Genomic DNA, 19052 nt, shown 5'->3' with positions numbered 1-19052 from the left:
CATGAGAATCAAAGCTGAGGAAATGAGCATATTTCTTCTGTCTTTTCCAGGTCCAGGCCTTGAAGGACAAGAAAACCGTAAGTTGTAAAGTTTCTACCTAGCTTCACTGTGTCTTTTCAGGATTCTTAAAACTCACAACGAATTGCTTGGGTTTCACGTTTATAACAACTGAGAAACATATTGAGAGCTAAAGTCTATTTCTTTCTGGCATTTTTAGAAGGCTTTTAGAATAAAATGCCTCTTCTAAGCCAAGTTCTAATCAGTGTGTTCTAGGAGTCGCATACATTTTCTCTAGAAACAAGTGCATTGCTATTTGTGAGGATTGGGGAAGTGATAAAAAGGGAGTGATTCCATTATTTGTTTTACCATAAATTTCTTAATTTCATATTCTCCCCTATGCCCCATTGTTTTTGTTCAAATGAGACATAATCAATTTGTTAGATTCTTGAAGACAGAACATAAATTGTTGTTACGACTTTTCTTCTAAATGATCTGAAACAGATCCTGGATTTCACTTCCCACGGCCTGTGAGGCTCTGATAATATTTGTAATGTTTTGTGCTTGTGGACAGGAAGGGGGGTTGCTTCTGCCCATCTTGGAGGTCTGGTTTATCATCCACTTTAGAGCTAATTTTGAATCTTTAAGCCAAGATCAGATGCTTGACGGGGTCTGGGGGCTAAATGGAGGGAAAGCCCACAGAAGAGGATCCCCTTGTCGCTCGGCAAAAGAACGGGGTTGACTGGATTGCAGACAGTTGTATAGTTCTTTGGAGATGATGTGCACGGATGACGCTAGTTTGCTGAGCCCAGGCTTGGAGCAGTGGCTCTGGGATTGGCCAGTGCGGCTACTAACAAAGCCAGTCTGCTGGTCTCCTGTCCATGTGCTCTGGTGGGCATTTGACTCCCAGGGCAACTCATGGAGACAGGATATCCCTGATCTTTGTAAGCATCCTAATGGACCGATAATGTCTCTATGACTCCAAGAAATAACCAACTCGCCCAGGTGAGAGCCAGTTAGCAGGGCATTGGCACTAGAACTTTCACTGTGTAAAATATGGCTCTCTGTCTAGAGCCAGAGGCCCAACTCAGATCTTTTAAAAAAAAAAAAATTTTTTTTTAACGTTTATTTATTATTGAGAGACAGAGAGACACAGAGCATGAACAGGGGAGGGGCAGAGAGAGAGGGAGACACAGAATCAGAAGCAGGCTCCAGGCTCTAAGCTGTCAGCACAGAGCCCGACGTGGGGCTCGAACTCACAAACCTTGAGATCATGACCTGAGTCGAATTCGGTGGCTCAACCAACTGAGCCACCCAGGCTCCCCCCAACTCAGATCTTTAAAGCCACTTTCACCTTGCCTCTTTGAGACTTTTTTCCCCAAATCTGTAGAATGGGGATGATAAGAGAATTGATCCCATAGAGTCTGTATGAGGATGAGATTAGATAAAAGGAAGTGACTTACCTGCGTGGCATGCAATGACTGACAATGGTTTAGTATCTGGTCTTAGCCCTCCACAATCATGGCTCCTGCACTGCCCCTGTCTGTCCGTTGCTGTTCACATACCTCAGCTCTTGTCCACACCATGCCGTGCAAACACGCAGGTTGCTGGGCTTCTGCTTCCCAGGACCTCCAGTCTCTCCCACCTCCCTACCTCACATGGGAAGGTATCACTCCCTTCCCGGGGTTCCTGGAGAAAGGCCTCTGTATCTTCAGGGAAGACCTCAGAACTGTAGGACTTGGAGCAGGGAGACTCTCCCACTGCTTCCTCAGGCTATCACCTTGTTTTACACTTGAGGAGATGGAGGCTCAGGGGCCATGAGGTACTTGTGTGTGATCAATGCTGGGTGTTAGCAGAGTGAAGACTAGGACCAGGTCTCCCGTTCCTCAGGTCACCCAAGACCGTGCTGACCACACGTTTGACACACATGATGCCAGCTTGCTCTACATTGCCTGCTCTGTGGTCGTACTCCTTGGTCAGCCTTGGCCCTTTCCCTTCCTTTTATCCCAGTCTCCCCCACTCAGCCCCAGCCCGCCTGCCTGCCTCAGGAGATGACCTCAGCTCCATCCTTCACCTAGAAAACACTGCTGTCTGCAGGGAACTCCCTCTACTTCCCGCCCTGCCCTGTCTACAGGCTTATCTGTCTCCCCACCCATCCTCCCAGCTTCCCTCCCTGCTTCAGAGATGTCAGTCCCTGTGGCTGAACGGGGCCAGCCTGTCCACCTGGGCTCTGAGCCCATCACTCATCCGCCCCGATCTCCCTCTACCATTTTTTTAAAAATATTTTTTATGTTTATTTTTATTTTTGAGAGAGAGAGAGAGAGAGAGAGAGAGAGAGAGAGGGAGCACAAGTGGGAGAGGGGCAGAGAGAGCGAGACACAGATCCAGAGCAGGCTCCAGGCTCTAAGCTGTCAGGACAGAGCCCAATAAGGGGCTCGAACCCACGGAATGCAAGATCATGACCTGAGCTGAAGTCAGACGCTCAACCGACTGAGCCACTCAGGTGCCCCTCGCTCTATCATTTATTTAGTCCACCATTCCACTTTCAGTATCTCTGTTTCCCACTCCGTTCTGGCTCTTTCTCCTCAGTCTACAAACACAAATGGTAGTTTTTGGTTTGTTTGTTTTTGGTTTGTTTTTAGGAAAAAGAAAAAACACAAACAACCCACCTCCCTTCATTATCTTGTGTCTCCCCCCAATGAATCCACTCCCTTCCTCAAATTTCTGTCAAGGCTGGTTTATAACTGCAGTCTCTGCTTCCTCAGCTCTTAGTCTGCCCTCACTTAGTACTCTGGTTTTAGCCCCCACACCCCGCTGCCACCAGAATCCTCTCATTAAGGGCTCACCAAAGACCTTGTACTACCAAATGCCACGAACACTCCCATCCCTCACCTTTCTGGACCCCTTTGCTGCCTTTGCACAAAGCCTCCTTCCTTGACCTTCTAGACTCTTCCTTGGTGTTCTCCCACCCCTCTGACAAACCCTCCGCCTCTATTATTAATGACAGTACAGGCATAATGTGGTGCAAACATCTCCACTGTCTAGTTCCAGAATATTTTCATCACCCCAGAAAAAAAGTCCTTTCTCATCCATTCAATATTTTCAAGTCTACCCCTTCCCCCAGTCTCACTGCACCTGCCCTACCACAGTCTTTGTAGGTTTTCACCTGAACCATGGTCCAGGATGTTTATAGGCCTCTGGTCTCTCCCTCCAGCCCATAGTGATCTTTCTTTTTTTTACTTTATTTTTTTTAAATTAAATTTTATTTTTTTAATGTTTATTTGTTTTTGAGAGAGAGACAGAGACAGAGCACGAACAGGGGAGGGGCAGAAAGAGAGAGGGAGACACAGAATCCAAAGCAGGTTCCAGGCTCTGAGCTATGAGCATAGAGCCCGATGCAGGGCTCGAACTCATGAACTGTGAGATCATGACCTGAGCTGAAGTTGGATGTTTAACTCACTGAGCCACCCAGGCACCACCTATAGTGATCTTTCTAAAGCTCCAATGTCATTCTGTCACCCCAACCTTCCCCCTCTCCCCCTCCCCTCCGCCAAATACCCTTAGGCAGGTCCAGCTTGTCAGCACCCTAAGAAACACCCTCCATTCTGGCACCTCCTTCCTAGCTTGCCTGGCCCCTCGGGCCCCATATTCTGGTTTCTGTAATTGTATGTGCCCAGAATACATTGATGTCTTAGTTTTAGGTAGTTTTGCCATAAACATCTTTGCTATAAGCATTTTTGCTGCATAACTACTAGGCCAGAAGGTAGTTTTGTCATGCAAGGCTAAAAAAATAATTGGTTGACAGCTGGTTTTAACAACTGGTTGAGTTTGGTTTCATTTCTCCATTGACATGGTGCTCTGTTTTACGTTCTATAAATCTTAGTCTTCATGATGGTCTATACAGTCGTGTAGAATTTTGAACCCACACTTCCCATAGAACTTTGGAACAGCTATCAATGGACATGTGACAATCTTCCAAGAACAAACAACAGGATAGGAGGCAATACACTTTCACAGTGTAGTACAAAACTCTGTTACAAATATGCATCCTAGTATTTGGAAACTATACCTCTCTCTCTCTTTTATGTTTTTTTAAGTAGGCTCTACACCCAATGTGGGGCTTGAACTCATGACCCAGAGATTAAGACTTGGATGCTCTAGGGGCATCTGGGTGGCTCAGTGAGTTAAACATCCTACTTCAGCTCAGGTCATGATCCCAAGGTTCATGAGTTTGAGCCCCGTGTCTGGCTCTGTGCTGACAGCTCAGAGCCTGGAGCCTGCTTGGGATTCTGTGTCTCCCTCTCTCTCTGTGCCCCTCCCCCACTTGTGCTATCTCTCAAAAATAAATAAACGTTAAAAAAATTATTAAAAAAAAAAAGAGTTGGATGCTCTACCAACTGAGCCAGCCAGGCACCTCAAAACTATACCTCTCTTAATGAGGAAGAAGCTTTTTTTTTTTATTTTTTATTTTTATTTTTTTTCAACGTTTACTTATTTTTGGGACAGAGAGAGACAGAGCATGAACGGGGGAGGGGCAGAGAGAGAGGGAGACACAGAATCGGAAACAGGCTCCAGGCTCTGAACCATCAGCCCAGAGCCTGACGCGGGGCTTGAACTCACGGACCGTGAGATCGTGACCTGGCTGAAGTCGGACGCTTAACCGACTGCGCCACCCAGGCGCCCCAAGGAAGAAGCTTTAGTAAAGAAACAATGAGGAGACCCATCAATAAGCAAACAAAAAAAAAGTATAACACTATGAATGAAAGACTTTGAAGACAAATGCTTAGGTACAATCCACGAAATAAAATCAGTTATTTACATAGAATTGGCATGAATCTACACACATTTTAAATGTATTCAATTATTTTTTTATAATAGTTTTCTGATTTTGTTATTCATTTTTCATGTTTTGTTATGTCCTCTTACATGAATGTCCCTCTTTTATTTTCCGTGATTTTATCTTTTACGGCCAAACGGCTTTAAGACAAATTAGTTAGGTGTTGAAAATGTTTGCAGCAAAGATCCTTACCATGAAAATACCAAACATGTGACCTTTCATGCCCCTGTGCCCTGGAACATGCTGTTCTCCTGCCTGGAGCACCCCACCACCCGTTCTTGGCCTGATTCAAGCTTTGGTTCAAGGGTCACTTCCTTCACACTTTCCTTGGCCTCCCTAGAGCCACCTTTTTTTTTTTTTTTTTTTTTTGGTGCTTAATTCATTGTACTTCGGTCATCTAGGTCTCCATCAGCCCATATGGTCTAGGACAGAGGGGATGATTTCTTACTCATCTTGTAATCCCAGCACCTGACACAGGTGCTCACTAAATGTTTCACTGAAGGAGACCCCAACTGAACTTGGAGATGCTTGAGATTCAGATGAGATGGGTCCGTGCATTCTCTGCTGAGCACCAAAGTTCATCAGGGGCTCCCTGCTAACTAGCTCCCTGTAATTTTCCTGACTACAATGGTGGGGGCACCTTTCCTCCCCCCCATTTCTGAGTCATTTCCAGGTTGGCCAAGACACTGGCTGAGTCATGATGCCTCATCTTCCCAAGAAACATGAGCATCCGCTCACGGGGAGCTTGAGGTACAAGGAAGCAGCCCCTTCTTTCAGGGTCTGGGCATTTGGCATGATGGTCCCTTATCTGGGCTGTGGTGACTTTGTTACCATGGATCCCCCTCCATCAGCCTTCATCTGTCCAGGTTGAAAAGATCTGACCTATTTAGGCTGCTGCCTAACCCCAATCTTTCATCACAATTGTTCAGTAAAGAAAGTCGTGGATCCTTTTGTCTAGAACAAATGCACACTTGCATCTACTCGAAGGTGGTTCATGGGCCCCCTACCACCTACCCATGAGCCTCAGGAGGCCCAGGGAGCCCAGATGTGAACACTCACTCTTGCATAAATAGTGAGACCTATACATGGTAATCCAGCTTGGCTCTTCCTGGACAGTTTATTCACAAAGAGGACAATGTTTTCAGTATTATCTTAATAATCAGGTAGAGATTTTTAAAGATTAGTTGAGTGGTGTACTACTGCTTAACAAATTACCCCAGAATTTAGTGGCTTGAGATAATGATTTATGGGGCACCTGGGTGGCTCAGTCAGTTAAGTTGACTCTTGATTTCTGCTCAGATCATGATCTCACGGTTCATGCGTTCATGCTCTGTCAGTGCAGAACCTGCTTGGGATTCTCTCTCTCCCTCTCTTTCTGCCCCTCCCCAGCTTGCATGAGCACACATGTGTGCACTCTCTCTCTCAAAAATAAATAAACTTAAAAGATAACAATTTATTATCTCACACCTTCTGAGGGTCAGGAATCTGGGGAGTTCTGGCTCAGGGTCTGTCAGGAGATTGCCCATAAAATGCTATTCAGTATTACAATGATCTGAGGGCTTCTTTAAGGCCAGGGGATTTGCTTTTAAGCTAACTCATGTGGCTGTGGGCCTCTCTATCGGGATGCTCAGGGAGCAGCTGATTTTGCACAGAGTGAGTGATCCCCCCAAAAAGAAAGAGTGCTCAAGACAAAAGTTGCAAAGTCTTTTGTAACCTAAACTCAGAAGGAGCGAACAAGCATGCCAATATTTTGGGGTCACAAGAATAACCCTGGTATGATGTGGGAAGGGATAAAATGCACGTGTGAGGGGCGCCTGGGCAACTCAGTCGGTTGAGCATCGGACTTCGGCTCAGGTCATGATCTCATAGTTCGTGGGCTCGAGCCTTGTGTGGGGCTCTATTCTGACAGCTCGGGGTCTGGAGCCTGCTTCGGATTCTGTGTGTCCTTCTCTCTCTGCCCCTTCTCCACTCGCGCTCTGTCTCTCTCTCTCAAAGATAAATCAACATTTGAAAAAATGCAGGTGTGAATAGCAGAGGGCAAGGCTCAATGGGCGCCAACTTGAAGGCTGGCTTCCACAAGGGTTGTGGTGGTGGTGGTGGTGTCAAAACTCTGTGCTGCTTTTGTTACATCATGTCAGTGAGGTTTTGTGTTTTGTCACAGAGCTGGGTTTCATAAATCTACGGTAAACATATTGATCAATTTTGTAGAATGCTTTTCCTTCTTCCATCCTGTTGCCCTTTTTTTTTTTTTTTACATTTTATTTATTTTTGATAGAGAGAGACAGAGCACAAGTAGGGGAGGGGTAGAGAGAGAGGGAGACACAGAATCTGAAGCAGGCTCCAGGCTCTGAGCTGTCAGCGCAGAACCCGAGGTGGGGCTCAAACCCACAAACCGCGAGATCATGACCTGAGCTGAAGTCGGATGCTCAACCGACTGAGCCACCCAGGAGTCCCAATCCTGCTGTCCTTTCTTCACCCTTGTCTCTTCCAGTTGACCATGGGATGGTGATGTTTCTTCCAGTGAATCAGTTGAGCTGATTTATGAAGCAAATGTGTGTTTGTTGCTTAGAAAGACCAGTTGGCAGAAGTGCCCCGTGCTAGTGGATCTCATCCTTTCTAAAAAACCACCACCTGATGCTTTAGCCAAGTTTGCTTTGGGGCCCCTGTAAGATGGAAATGAACGAGGCCCGGTCAGTAGGAGACCCACGCAGGGATGGTGCTGAGGCCAGAGGTTCCCGAGTAGAGAAGAACCGGGAATGCAGATGGTGAGCTCCAGGGGGGCAAAAACTGTGCCGATCTCACTCTTCCCTGAACCCCCCACTATTAGATGCGGTGCCTGGCACAGAGAAGCCCCCTTAAATGTCTGCTGAGTGCCAAGGAAGAGGGAAGAGAATGTCAGCCAGGGCCAGGCATTGGGCAATACACACTCTGTCCCTTCAGGGCCCTCAGCCATCTTGGTTCAGTCATTACTCAAGACAGAAATAGGAGGGAAGGCAGGTACTAATGTTCCCACTTTATAGGAGAAGTGGTAGCTGAGAAGAATTAAGTAACTCCCAAGAGCACTCAGATAATGGCTGTGGAGACAGGGGTTTGGACCCAGACATGCCTGACTTGCTTTCTTCCTGTATCCGCCCAGGTCTGTGTCCCAGTCTAGGGCATGGCCAGCCACGGGTGTGTACTTCACGCAGGCTGATGACACGATGTAGCCTAACACGGCAGGGACGACTAACCATAGGAGTCTGAAGAAGCCACTGTAATTAACCTGGGAAATCAAGAAATGGTTTTCTTTTGAAAAAATTCATTAGCCAAAGGAGTGGATATCAAGTTTCAGAGACCTCAAGACTCAAGTTGGGTTTTATATCTGTGACTGGCAGACAGAAACCTAGCTAACATTTCTCAAGCATTCATCTGTGCCAGGAACTGTGTTCCCAGTACTTAAACTTGGGCTCCCATTTACACTTACTATTATTATGTCCATTGTGTGGATAAGCAAACTGAGGCTCAGAGAAGCTCAGGAATTTGCCAAAAGCCACACAGTTTGTGACCAGAGGTGGGATTTGGCCCAGGCAGTGTGGCTCTGCATGTACCTTCTTCTCCTGTTAGAATCACTGTACTAAACAGCATGGCTTAAAATGAGGAGGAGGTGATGAAGGAGTAGTGAGATGGCCTGTCCCTACCTGGAAGGGACCATATTAATGGATGGGAAACTTCTGTTCTGAGAGCTCACCCAGCAGGCTCCTCAGACCAGGAGCTGGTAAGGAATAGCGAAGACAAAAAAGGGAGTTCTAAAGATTAATGCTGCGGGAAACAACTTGCATTTTAAACAATCACCTCGTTTCATTTCATGGACTGATCAGATGCTGTTTTTTGTTAAATGAATTGCTCAGAAGAAAGGGACAGGTGTGGACTGTTGTATTCCTTTTAAAACCTGAGACATATTAGACACAAAGTCTAAACGGTTCAAAAAGACTTGACTTTTATTAAAAGAGAGAGAGGGGCGCCTGGGTGGCGCAGTCGGTTAAGCGTCCGACTTCAGCCAAGTCACGATCTCGTGGTCCATGAGTTCGAGCCCCGCGTCAGGCTCTGGGCTGATGGCTCAGAGCCTGGAGCCTGTTTCCGATTCTGTGTCTCCCTCTCTCTCTGCCCCTCCCCCGTTCATGCTCTGTCTCTCTCTGTCCCAAAAATAAATAAATGTTGAAAAAAAATTTTTTAAGAAAAAAAAAAAAAGAGAGAGAGAAAGAAAGACAATTTCTGCCAGTCTGTCTGGTCAGCTAGCTAGCTATCCATTTTCTTATTTGAAAAATGATTTGGGACCACTTATAAAAGTTATGTGCTGTTGTTCATGAGGAGAACATAAATGAGGAAATCAGAGTGGAAGGTAAATAAAGGCAGGCCAAAGAAACTATGAGTCTTTAAACACACAGAAATGCATCCCAAAGTTTCCTAGAAGCAGAGGTGAAATTTTGGGTTAATGCTTCTTAGCAGTCAAAGCCAAAAGGAAAACAAGATCCATTAGAAAAATTTTGTGGGGGCGCCTGGGTGGCTCAGTCAGTTAAGCATCTGACTTTGACTCAAGTCATGATCGTGCGGTTTGTGAGTTTGATCCTCACATCGGGCTCTGTGCTGACAGCTCAGAGCCTGGAGCCTGCTTCAGATTCTGTGTCTCCCTCTCTCTCTGACCCCGCCCCCCCCCCCCAGCTTATACTCTCTTTCTCTCAAAAATAAATAAACATTTTTAAAAAAGAAAAAAAGAAAGAAAAATGTTGGAATTTACAAGATAGAAATGAATAAACACAGCTTTTCCTGATGTAGTTGAAATACTATGTGAAATCCTGGACAACATCCCGTTGGCATCCTAGACTAGACAATATCGGGTTCCATAAGACAATTTCTTACCAGCATCTATCAGTTTCCTAGCTCTACCACAACGAAATACCACAGACTGGCTATCTTAAACAACAGAAATTAATTTTCTCACAGTTCTGGAGGCTAGAAGTCCAAGACTAAAATGTCAGCAGCTTTGGTTTCTTCTGAGGCCTCTCTCCTTGGCTCACAGATGGCCGCCTTCATATGGTCATCCCTCTGTGCACATGTCCCCGGTCTCTCTTTGTCCAAATTCCTTATAAGGACACCAGGCAGGTTGGATTAGGGCCCATTTTAATTTAATCACCTTTAAAGGCCTTATGTTCAAGCACAGTCACATTCTGAGGTACTAGGGGTTAGGTTTTGAATATATGAATGTTGTGTGTGGGAGGATGCAGTTCATTCCCTACTAACAGCGTCCCTTGGTAGAGGGCCAAGGCTTCATTCCATTAATACTAGTAAACGAGGGACCATAGCAAAGTGGTCCAAGCATGCAGATTTCTGAGATCTTCCTCTGTCCAAGGATAAGGAGATTGGGGATATGTAAGGAGACTCAGTAAATATACATTCATCATGGCCCATGAATATTTTTGTTATCAAAGTATCTGCTAAGAATTGATCTTTAGGAGCCTTACCTAAGCCACAGGACCCTGTTTTGCTTGAATAACACCTGGTGTCTACAGCCCCACACTATTTCTGGCCCCTATAGCCCTCATGGGCCACATAAACTTTAGGTAGGGTGCCAAACTCTATATATGAAGATCTACCTTTTAAGTAAAAGATCAGGAAGGAGTACATAAGACTTTATCTTTGTATTTGCTTATAGATTGTACAGACCATCTGGAAGAAACTGAATTCAGTGGTTATTTCTGCAAGGGGAGGTGGGAACTGGGTGGGCAGGACAAGAATGGGAATGAGACTTTACACTGTATCTTTTTCTTTTTTTGTTTTAATGTTATTTATTTTTGAGAGAGAGAGAGAACAGGTAGGGGCAAAAAAAAAAGGGGGGCGTGGAGCGGAGATAGAGAATTCCAAGCAGGCTCCATGCTGTCAACACAGAGCCCGATGAGGGGCTTAAACTCATGAACTGTGAGATCATGACCCCAAATCAAGAGTGGGACATTTAACTAACTGAGCTACCCAGGTGCCCCTGCCTTGTATCTTTTCTTCGTACAGAAAATACATTTTCTTTTTTGGGCCTCAAGTACACAGAATTGGATTGATTATAATCCCTGGCTCATAACATACTCTCATCTTTGATCTGTGCACAATTACCTTTTGTTTTATTTATATATGCATGCTTTTAATAACATAAAGAATTCACGTGACACCACCACCTAACCTGAAAATTAGAACATCACCAATACTATATCACCCCGTGTATTCCTAATCCTACCCTCCTCTTCCCTTCAGAAGTGACCACTACCCTGATTTTTTTTTAATCTTAAATAGGCTTCACGCCCATCGTGGGGCTTGAACTCACAACCTTGAGATCAAGAGTCACATGTTCTACCAACTGAGCCAGCCAGGTGCCCCCACTATCCTGATTTTTTAAATATTAGTTATATCCACTTTTTTTTTTTCCCCATCCACTTTTCTAAACCTGCATTATTTCAAATGATCTATCTTTAGGCTCTTTGGGGTTTTTCACATAGATGTCATATCATCTGCCCTTGGGGATTTTGAAACATTTGACGGCACTATCCGCTCAAAAATTAACATAAAATGTTTATAATCTCAGGATTGTTTATTCATACTTCATGGACATTGATGAGAAAGGAGGCTAACAAAGCATGGGAGACACAGTAGCTCTTAACTCCAAGTCCTGATGCTAGATAGATAGCCTCCACGGCTATCACATACCATCCTTGCCTGTCTGGTCCCTCTAGGCACTGGGATCCCCGGATACTACACTACAGAGGATGTGAGAATACCAATCTACTGTAATCTGATGTGGTGTAAAGGTCACCAGGATGATGTTTCTGAGATAACAGGTGTGTCTGCTCTCCTTCCCTTGGCATGTAGCCTTCACCATCAACTACATCCACATGAATATCCTGCCAGGACTGGAGGTGCAAAATGGGGAGAACCTGACCCTGCAGTGCGTCGTGGACATCAGCACCACCTCCCATGTCAAGCCTCAGCACTGGGTGCTGTTCTATAAGGATGATGTGCTGTTTCACAACGTCTCCTCCATGAAGAACACGGAGAGTTATTTTATTCCCCAAGCCCGGGTCTGTGATGCAGGGACATATAAATGCACCGTGATTCTGAACAACAAGGAGAAAACCACATCGGAGTACCAGGTGTGGGTGAAAGGTGAGTCCCTGCATTTGAACGTAGCTCAAGTGGATGCAGCATAGTGCACGCGGTAGCAGAATAGAAATTGAATGGAGGGTAACACTGGACCTACCTGCCCGTCCGTCACCCTTGTCACTCCTCTGCCTGGCATTTTCCTAACCTGCAAATGTAGGCATTAGACATGCTCCCAATACGCCAGGCTGTTTCTCACCTCCCTGCCTTTGCGTACACTATATTCCCTCTCCTGGGAATACCCTTCTTCATCTTCTCCCTCCTTCAAGACTCAACTCAATCATCTCTTCTCTGACTCTTTCCCAAGCAAAACCAATCTCCCCCAGGGTCCCGGTCCTTACAGCTCTTATGCAATCTGGACATTCCGTGGCATTTGTATAAAGGCCACAGGCCGAGTGTTCACATTGGATTCTGCAGTTGTTCTGCCTGGAGTCCAGTTTGGCCAAGTCCCTTAGCCTCTGTAAACTTTAAAATTCTCATCAGTGAAATGAAGATAATAATAATACCCAGCTCAGGGAGTGATTGCAAGGATTAAAAGATACCTTCTAGATAAAGTGCTTAGTATAATTTCCAACACATAATTAAGTTCCCCCCAAATGGCAATTACTGTTTCACTCAATTGCAAATGTTTCTCTCACACCTGTCTGCTCTACTGTGAGATTCCCAAGGAAAGAGATGGTGTTCGGTCCGTTTTTGTATTTCAAACAAAGAATCTGGCTTATAGTAGGCACTCAGTAAATGATTGTGGAATAAATTAGGCAGATGAAAAAGGGGAAGTAGAAATGGATAGAAATGTAGAAGTGGGAGGGAAATCATGAGAAATTTGGGTTCTGAGATATAGGATTCCATCCAGTCACTCATTGCTTTACTCCCTCAAGAAGCGTTTCCCAAGGCTGCAAGTCAGGAACAAAAACCAGGTGCCAGACATGAAAATGTGTCAAGTCGAGTCCAGCTCTGGTGGCGGTCACTGTCTGGTGGGGAAGAGAGACATTAAAAAAATAATTACGGTCTAGTGGTCATATGATCTGAGGGCCTTGGGAGCACAAAGATGAGAGGCAACAATTCTTCCTAGAGAAGTTAGGGATGGCTTCCTGGAGGAAGGGACTTTGAGTCCAGATACAGAAGATCATGGAGGAGTTTGCTTGATGGTGAAATGGAGCAAGGGCAGAGAAATGGAAATGTCACATGAATGGAAGAGCAGAGGCCGAGAAAGAGCAGAGTATCCCAATAGAGTTGCTCTTCAGTGAAATACCCCAACCTTTGGAGTCTTCATTTCCTGTCTTTAAAATAGAGATCACTAGGTAGCAACATGTACCCTTGAAGGTTGTTTTGTTTTGAGGATTAAATGTGATGGCATCGAAGTGTGCTTAGTAACCAAGTACTGAATGAATGAATGAATGCCCATCATGTGTGAGGGGTTCAGCTGGGCCATCCTTAGAAAGGGATAACCCTTTCAGCATATAGAAAGCAGGAAGAACCAGCAGGTAAGTGTTCAGGGGCATTTTCCTTTCATGAGCATACAATCTCTGGCCACATTTTTGGTCAGGCCTTTAGGCTTACTTGGGAGACTATGACATCACCCTCCCCCAGGCCAATTCCCCCATGGGTATCCTTTGGACAGTCAGGGACATGGCTGGCTAGACATCCCTCAGAGTTGCCAGGGGCAACAGCCACAGGGATGCAGAGCAGCCTTTCTCGTCTCCACTGAGGACAGGGCCTTGCCAGCCAACAGCTCCCAGCACTGACTTTAGTGGTAAGGAAAGATTGACAGGCTGAATTTGGGCAATGTCTGTTGAAAAGAAATGTGCTGGCAGGCTTTAGAAACTTAGGGTGATTTTTCTTAAAACTTGGATGGTTTAATGGATTGTTAGTGAATTGAACCCTGTGCTTCCTTGACAGCGACTGCCATAACGGTCGTTTCTGCATTTTGTGTGCTCACTTTTGTCATCAGAATAGTCATTCACTCTATTGTTACTTCCAATGATAAGAACTGTCACCTATCAGACCCTCATGGGGTAAACGGTTATAAGTGCTTCACACACGTCATTTAAGCCCTGCAATAGCGCTGAGAGCTAAATGTGACCCTTTCCAGGTGCAGACACAGGCCCAGAGAGGTTGAATGGCATGTTCATGCCTTGAAGTTCCTCAGAGGCAAAGCTGGTTAGAACCAAGATCTCATTGATTGACTCCAAAGCTGGCCTCTCTAACTCTTAATTACTATTCAGGTCTTTGAGGTAGACCAGAGGCCATTCATTCATTCATTCATTCAACATGTATTGAGTCCCACTCTGGGCTAGGTTGAGGAACCAACAATGAGTAAGATGTGATCCCTTCCCTTGGGGAGATCAGTGTGAAGCAGGGGAACACCTTTGTAAACAGCTGCCACCACAGGTGAAAACAGTGGTACGAATACAGTATAGGTCACCTTCCCAAGAGGACAGCCCATGATGTCCGAACTGGGTGTATTGAAACAAAGATTCAGAAGAGTCATAAGCAACTAGGTGAAGTGGCAAGGTTTAGGATACCAGCTAGTCTGTCTGACTCTTGAGGTGGACCTCATGACCACCAGACCACGGAGCCTGGACAAGACATCTAGTCTCAGCTAGACCATCCTAGCTCCCCCTCATCTGACCCTGGCTCACCACCTACTGTACCTCTCCCCGCACCCCTTTCTTTTTTCTAGATGGCCCTCCCGAAAAGTCCATCGTATTCCTTGACACAAGCAGTCCCCGTGCACACGCACCCTGAAATCCCTGTCTTTAGCCCTCATCTGTTCTTAGCCCCCACCTCATCTGTCCAAATAACAAATAGCCCCCACCTCATCTGTCCAAATAACAAATAACACCCTTCCTCCAAGATTACTCTCAGGTACTATTCCCTTCTAGAATCTTCTCTGATCCCTCAGGCAAAGAGGGCCTCCTTTTTTCCTGACTGCTTCATCATTCATTATCTCTACCACACATTCTAATGCTTAGTTATTTTCAGCTTCACTTTGTGAACCAGGAGGCGAAGTGTCCTTCCTCTCTCCCACCTCCCACCCCAACTCCTGGCTTTGGAGTTAGACAGACCTGGAATCGAATCTCGGTTCTGCAACTTGCTGGCAAGGAGCTTTTGGATGAAACTTGGACCTCACTGAGCTTCACCTTCTTCAAAATAGGCATACTTTTATCTTTCATGTCCACCCTGGAGATTTATTATGAGAATTACATGGGGTCATGGATAAAAAGTCTATCCTAGGTTGTGGTTGACAGTCAATAAATTATAACACCAACCACAGTAATGCCTATAGATATGGCTGTTTTGTTTTAATTGTATCAGTTGGCAAGACTTGTCTCCCCAGTGGGATTGTAAACTTTGAAAGCACCAACTACATCTGAAACATATTTTATATTTTTCAAAGTAGCTGGTATAGCTCTGGGAACATACTTGCTCAGTAATCACCTGGTAGGTAGCCCTGGGGTTCTGGGAACAAAAGAGAAGACCCTCAGATGGGTCAATCACAGTGGTGCAGCCGAGGTAAGCTTGAATCACTAGATCAAACTGATACTAATGGACTTTCTCTTCCCCCAAAGGAGTGTCCGATCCCAGAGTGACACTGGACAAGAAAGAGGCAATAGAAGGCGGGGTCGTGACGGTCAATTGTTCGGTCCCAGAGGAAAATCCCCCAATATACTTCACAATTGAAAAACTCAAGCTAGATGCAAAAGGTTTCAAGCAAAAAAGAGAAAAAGTTTCTCAGAACCAGAATTTTATGGTGATGGAATTCACAGTGGAGGAACAGGACCATGTCATATTGTTCCAATGTCAAGCCAGGATCTTTTCTGGGACCAATGTGGAGATCTCTAAAGCCATCAGGAGTGAACTGGTCACCGTGACGGGTCAGAGTCCTACTCTCTCCTTTTCATCACTCTCTGGTTTGCTGGTTGGGATGGGGAGAAAGCCCAGAAATTGGAAAGGGGCTGGGGCCTTCTGACTGGGCTGCTGTTTTCAAGACTGTTCTTAACCACTTACAAGCCATGCTTTTCAAACTTTTTGACTGCGATATAGTTCAAAAAATTGTGTGTGTGTGTGTGTGTGTGTGTGTGTGTGTGTGTGTGCAAAATTTCCCAAGCAAAAGTTTCACAACTAATCCTTAATGTATGGAGCACTTTGCTATTTTCTATTCTATTCTATTTGTTTTTTTTTTTTTAAAACACTGACCTTGACTCAGTGAAATGATGCATTGTGTGATTTGCAGTTTGGAAAACACGGCTTCAAGCCAATATGGGTCAGACACCAGGAAGTAGAGTCTGGAGGGGTTTGGGAGGGAAGGGGGTCCCTATCCCCAGCCTTCGCCTCCCACATTTGAGGAAGGACTCCCCTCCTCTACCCACCCTCCATCACCAAGATGTTGGACAAGTAAGAAGCAGATGAGGTGACCTGCGGAATGCCCTTCAGAGAGAAAGGAAATAGCAGAGGGAAGCCCGGGCGTGCGTGTCCAGGATGAAAAGAGCTCCAGCACAGGCAGCCTGTAGGATGGCACAAGGACTCGTGAGTAGGGGAGAGTCAAGGGAAGGCATATTCTAGTGCAGCAGCCTCGAGTCTTTTCTATAGGAGCCCCAAAGTTTGTCACGGATACCCTTCTGCTTTTGGTACCTCATTTCATTCCCACCCGTCATGTGTGTATATATATATACATATGATATTATGTATATATCATATTATGTATATATTATGTATATATTATGTATATATACATATTATGATATTATGTATATATCATAATACATGGTGTGGGTTAAATTTCCAGAATATATGGCACGATATAAAGTATCAAGTGGCAATCATTCATAGCACCAATACTTAGAGAATCACTTGTGTTGTCCTAGACTTGCTCTACTGTTATGTTCATGCACACACAAAATTTTTGTTTGTTTTTCTTTGTTTTTACAAAAAATGTGACCTGTCAAACATAACTGTTTTGTAACTTTTCCTTAACTTAACAGTATGTTATAGACCTTTGTCCATATCAAGAAATACAGCTCCACATCCTTTTAGTGGCATCTCGGAATCCTATTATAGGATTTACCTCATTTACCTAATTTACCTCATTTTTCTAATATAGACTTTTAGGTATTTTCCCAGTTTTTTTGCTCCTTCTTTTTTTTTTTTTTTTAAGAGGGAGAGTGAGAGAGCACCTGTGTGAGGGAGGAGAGGGGCAGAGGGAGAGAGAGAGAGAGAGAGAATCCCAAACTCAGTGTGGAGCCTGATGTGGGGCTTGATCCCACAACCCTGGGATCATGACCTCAGCCAGAATCAAGAAGCGTACGCTCAACTGACTGAGCCACCCAGGCACACTGTCCCCCTTACTCCCTGCCAACCCAGTGTTTTGCTACTAAAACAGTCCTGCAATATACAGACTTATAGCTTGTATACTTCTGTGAGTATTTTTTTCATTATTATTTATAAGGTTGATTCCTGGCAGTCAAATTGTTGATTCAAATGTTTTGTGCATTTTAAATATTGATATATATTGCCAAAGCACTCCTCAAAATGGTTGAACATTTCCATCAAAACTGATGCTACTGTTTATTTTCCCACATCCTTACTCTTACGTAGCATTATCAACATTTTCTTGTTTATGACGATCTGAGACACAGTGATATATCATTGTTCTTGTGATTTATATTTCTTTGGTCTTTACTGAGGTCAAGTATGTTCTTGGTGTTTATTGACTTATTACATTTCCCCCCATAAACTGCCTGTTTATATACACTTGGCCCATTTTTACTGTTTCTGATTGATTTGTTTGAGCCCTTTATAAATTAAAGGCATTAGCTCTTTGTCAAGTACTATGCAAATATTTCCCTGAGTTTGTCATCTGTCTTTCTTTTATGCTCAGTTTTCAGGCAGAAGCGTTTCATCCTTATTGAATCAAATTTGTCCATCTTTTTCTTTTTTGGCATCTCAGTTTCATGATTCACACCTAAAGCCTATTAAAGATAATTAAAGGAAAAAATGCACGTATGTTTGCTCTTACTGTTTCTGTAGTTTAACTGTTTGCTTGTTTTTTTCTGCGTTTAGATTTCTGGTGCATCTGGAGTTAATTAGGATGTAAGAAAAAAAAAAAAAAAAACCTTTAGTGATGATTACTAACCCTTCTCCAGAGGACATTTGTTGAGTATCCTAAAAGATGCCCTTTCTTGTTTTTTAACTTCCATTCAGGGAAGTAGCCTATTTTTTTTTTTTTTTGAATTTTCATTTAAATTCTAGTTAGTTAACATACAGTGCAATATTGGTTTCAGGAGTAGAATTCAGTGATTCATCACTTACATACAACACTCAGTGCTCATCACAAGTGCCTTCCTTAGTACACATCACCCATGTAGCCCATCCCCCCTCTCCCATCTCCCTTCTCTATTGTTAAGAGTTTCTTAAGATTTGCTTCCCCTCCTCTCTTTTTTTCCTTCCCATATGTTCATTTGTTTTGTTTCTTAAATTCCACATTGGAGTGAAATCATATGGTATTTCTCTTTCTCTGACTATTTTGCTTAGCATAATACTCTCTAGCTCCAGCCATGTAATTGCAAATGGCAAGATTTCATTCTTTTTGATGGCTGAGTAATATTCCATTTGTGTGTGTGTGTGTGTGTGTGTGTGTGTGTGTGTGTGTGTATGCCACATCTTTTTTTCTTTAACATTTATTTATTTTGAGAGAGAGAGAGTGTATGTGTGCGTGAGCAGGAGAGGGGGAGAGAGACAGGGAGAGAAAGAATCTCAAGCAGGCTCTGCACTGTCAGCTCAGAGCCCATTGTGGGGCTTGATCCCACTAACTGTGAGATCATGACCTGAGCAGAAATCAAGAGTCAGATGCTTAACCAACTGAGCCACCCAGGTGCCCCTATATGCCACATCTTGTTTATCCATTCATCGTCGATGGACATTTGGGCTCTCTTCATAGTTTGGCTATTGTTGATAATGCTGCTATAAGCATTGGGGTGCATGTCATCCTTCAAAACTTTTTGTATCCTTTGGGTAAAATACGTAGTAGTACAATTGCTGG

The 19052-nt window shown here is 44.3% G+C and overlaps 1 protein-coding gene across 8 annotated transcripts in view; it reads left to right on the top strand.

The window, feature by feature from the left end:
• The window catches only part of PECAM1 (platelet and endothelial cell adhesion molecule 1), a 74758-nt gene that overhangs the window by 15107 nt on the left and 40599 nt on the right, over positions 1–19052 (top strand). For all 8 annotated transcript variants that reach the window (XM_053212707.1, XM_053212706.1, XM_027047901.2 and 5 more), the window contains 3 exons: positions 51–77; positions 11723–12016; positions 15583–15888. In XM_053212707.1, coding sequence (XP_053068682.1) covers positions 51–77; positions 11723–12016; positions 15583–15888 — 627 coding nt within the window. The remainder of the gene's footprint in view (positions 1–50; positions 78–11722; positions 12017–15582; positions 15889–19052) is intronic.

This window comes from Acinonyx jubatus, chromosome E1, assembly GCF_027475565.1.
Source record: "Acinonyx jubatus isolate Ajub_Pintada_27869175 chromosome E1, VMU_Ajub_asm_v1.0, whole genome shotgun sequence".
NCBI classification, from domain to species: Eukaryota; Metazoa; Chordata; class Mammalia; order Carnivora; family Felidae; genus Acinonyx; species Acinonyx jubatus.
This window is presented reverse-complemented; position numbering and strand designations above follow the sequence as displayed.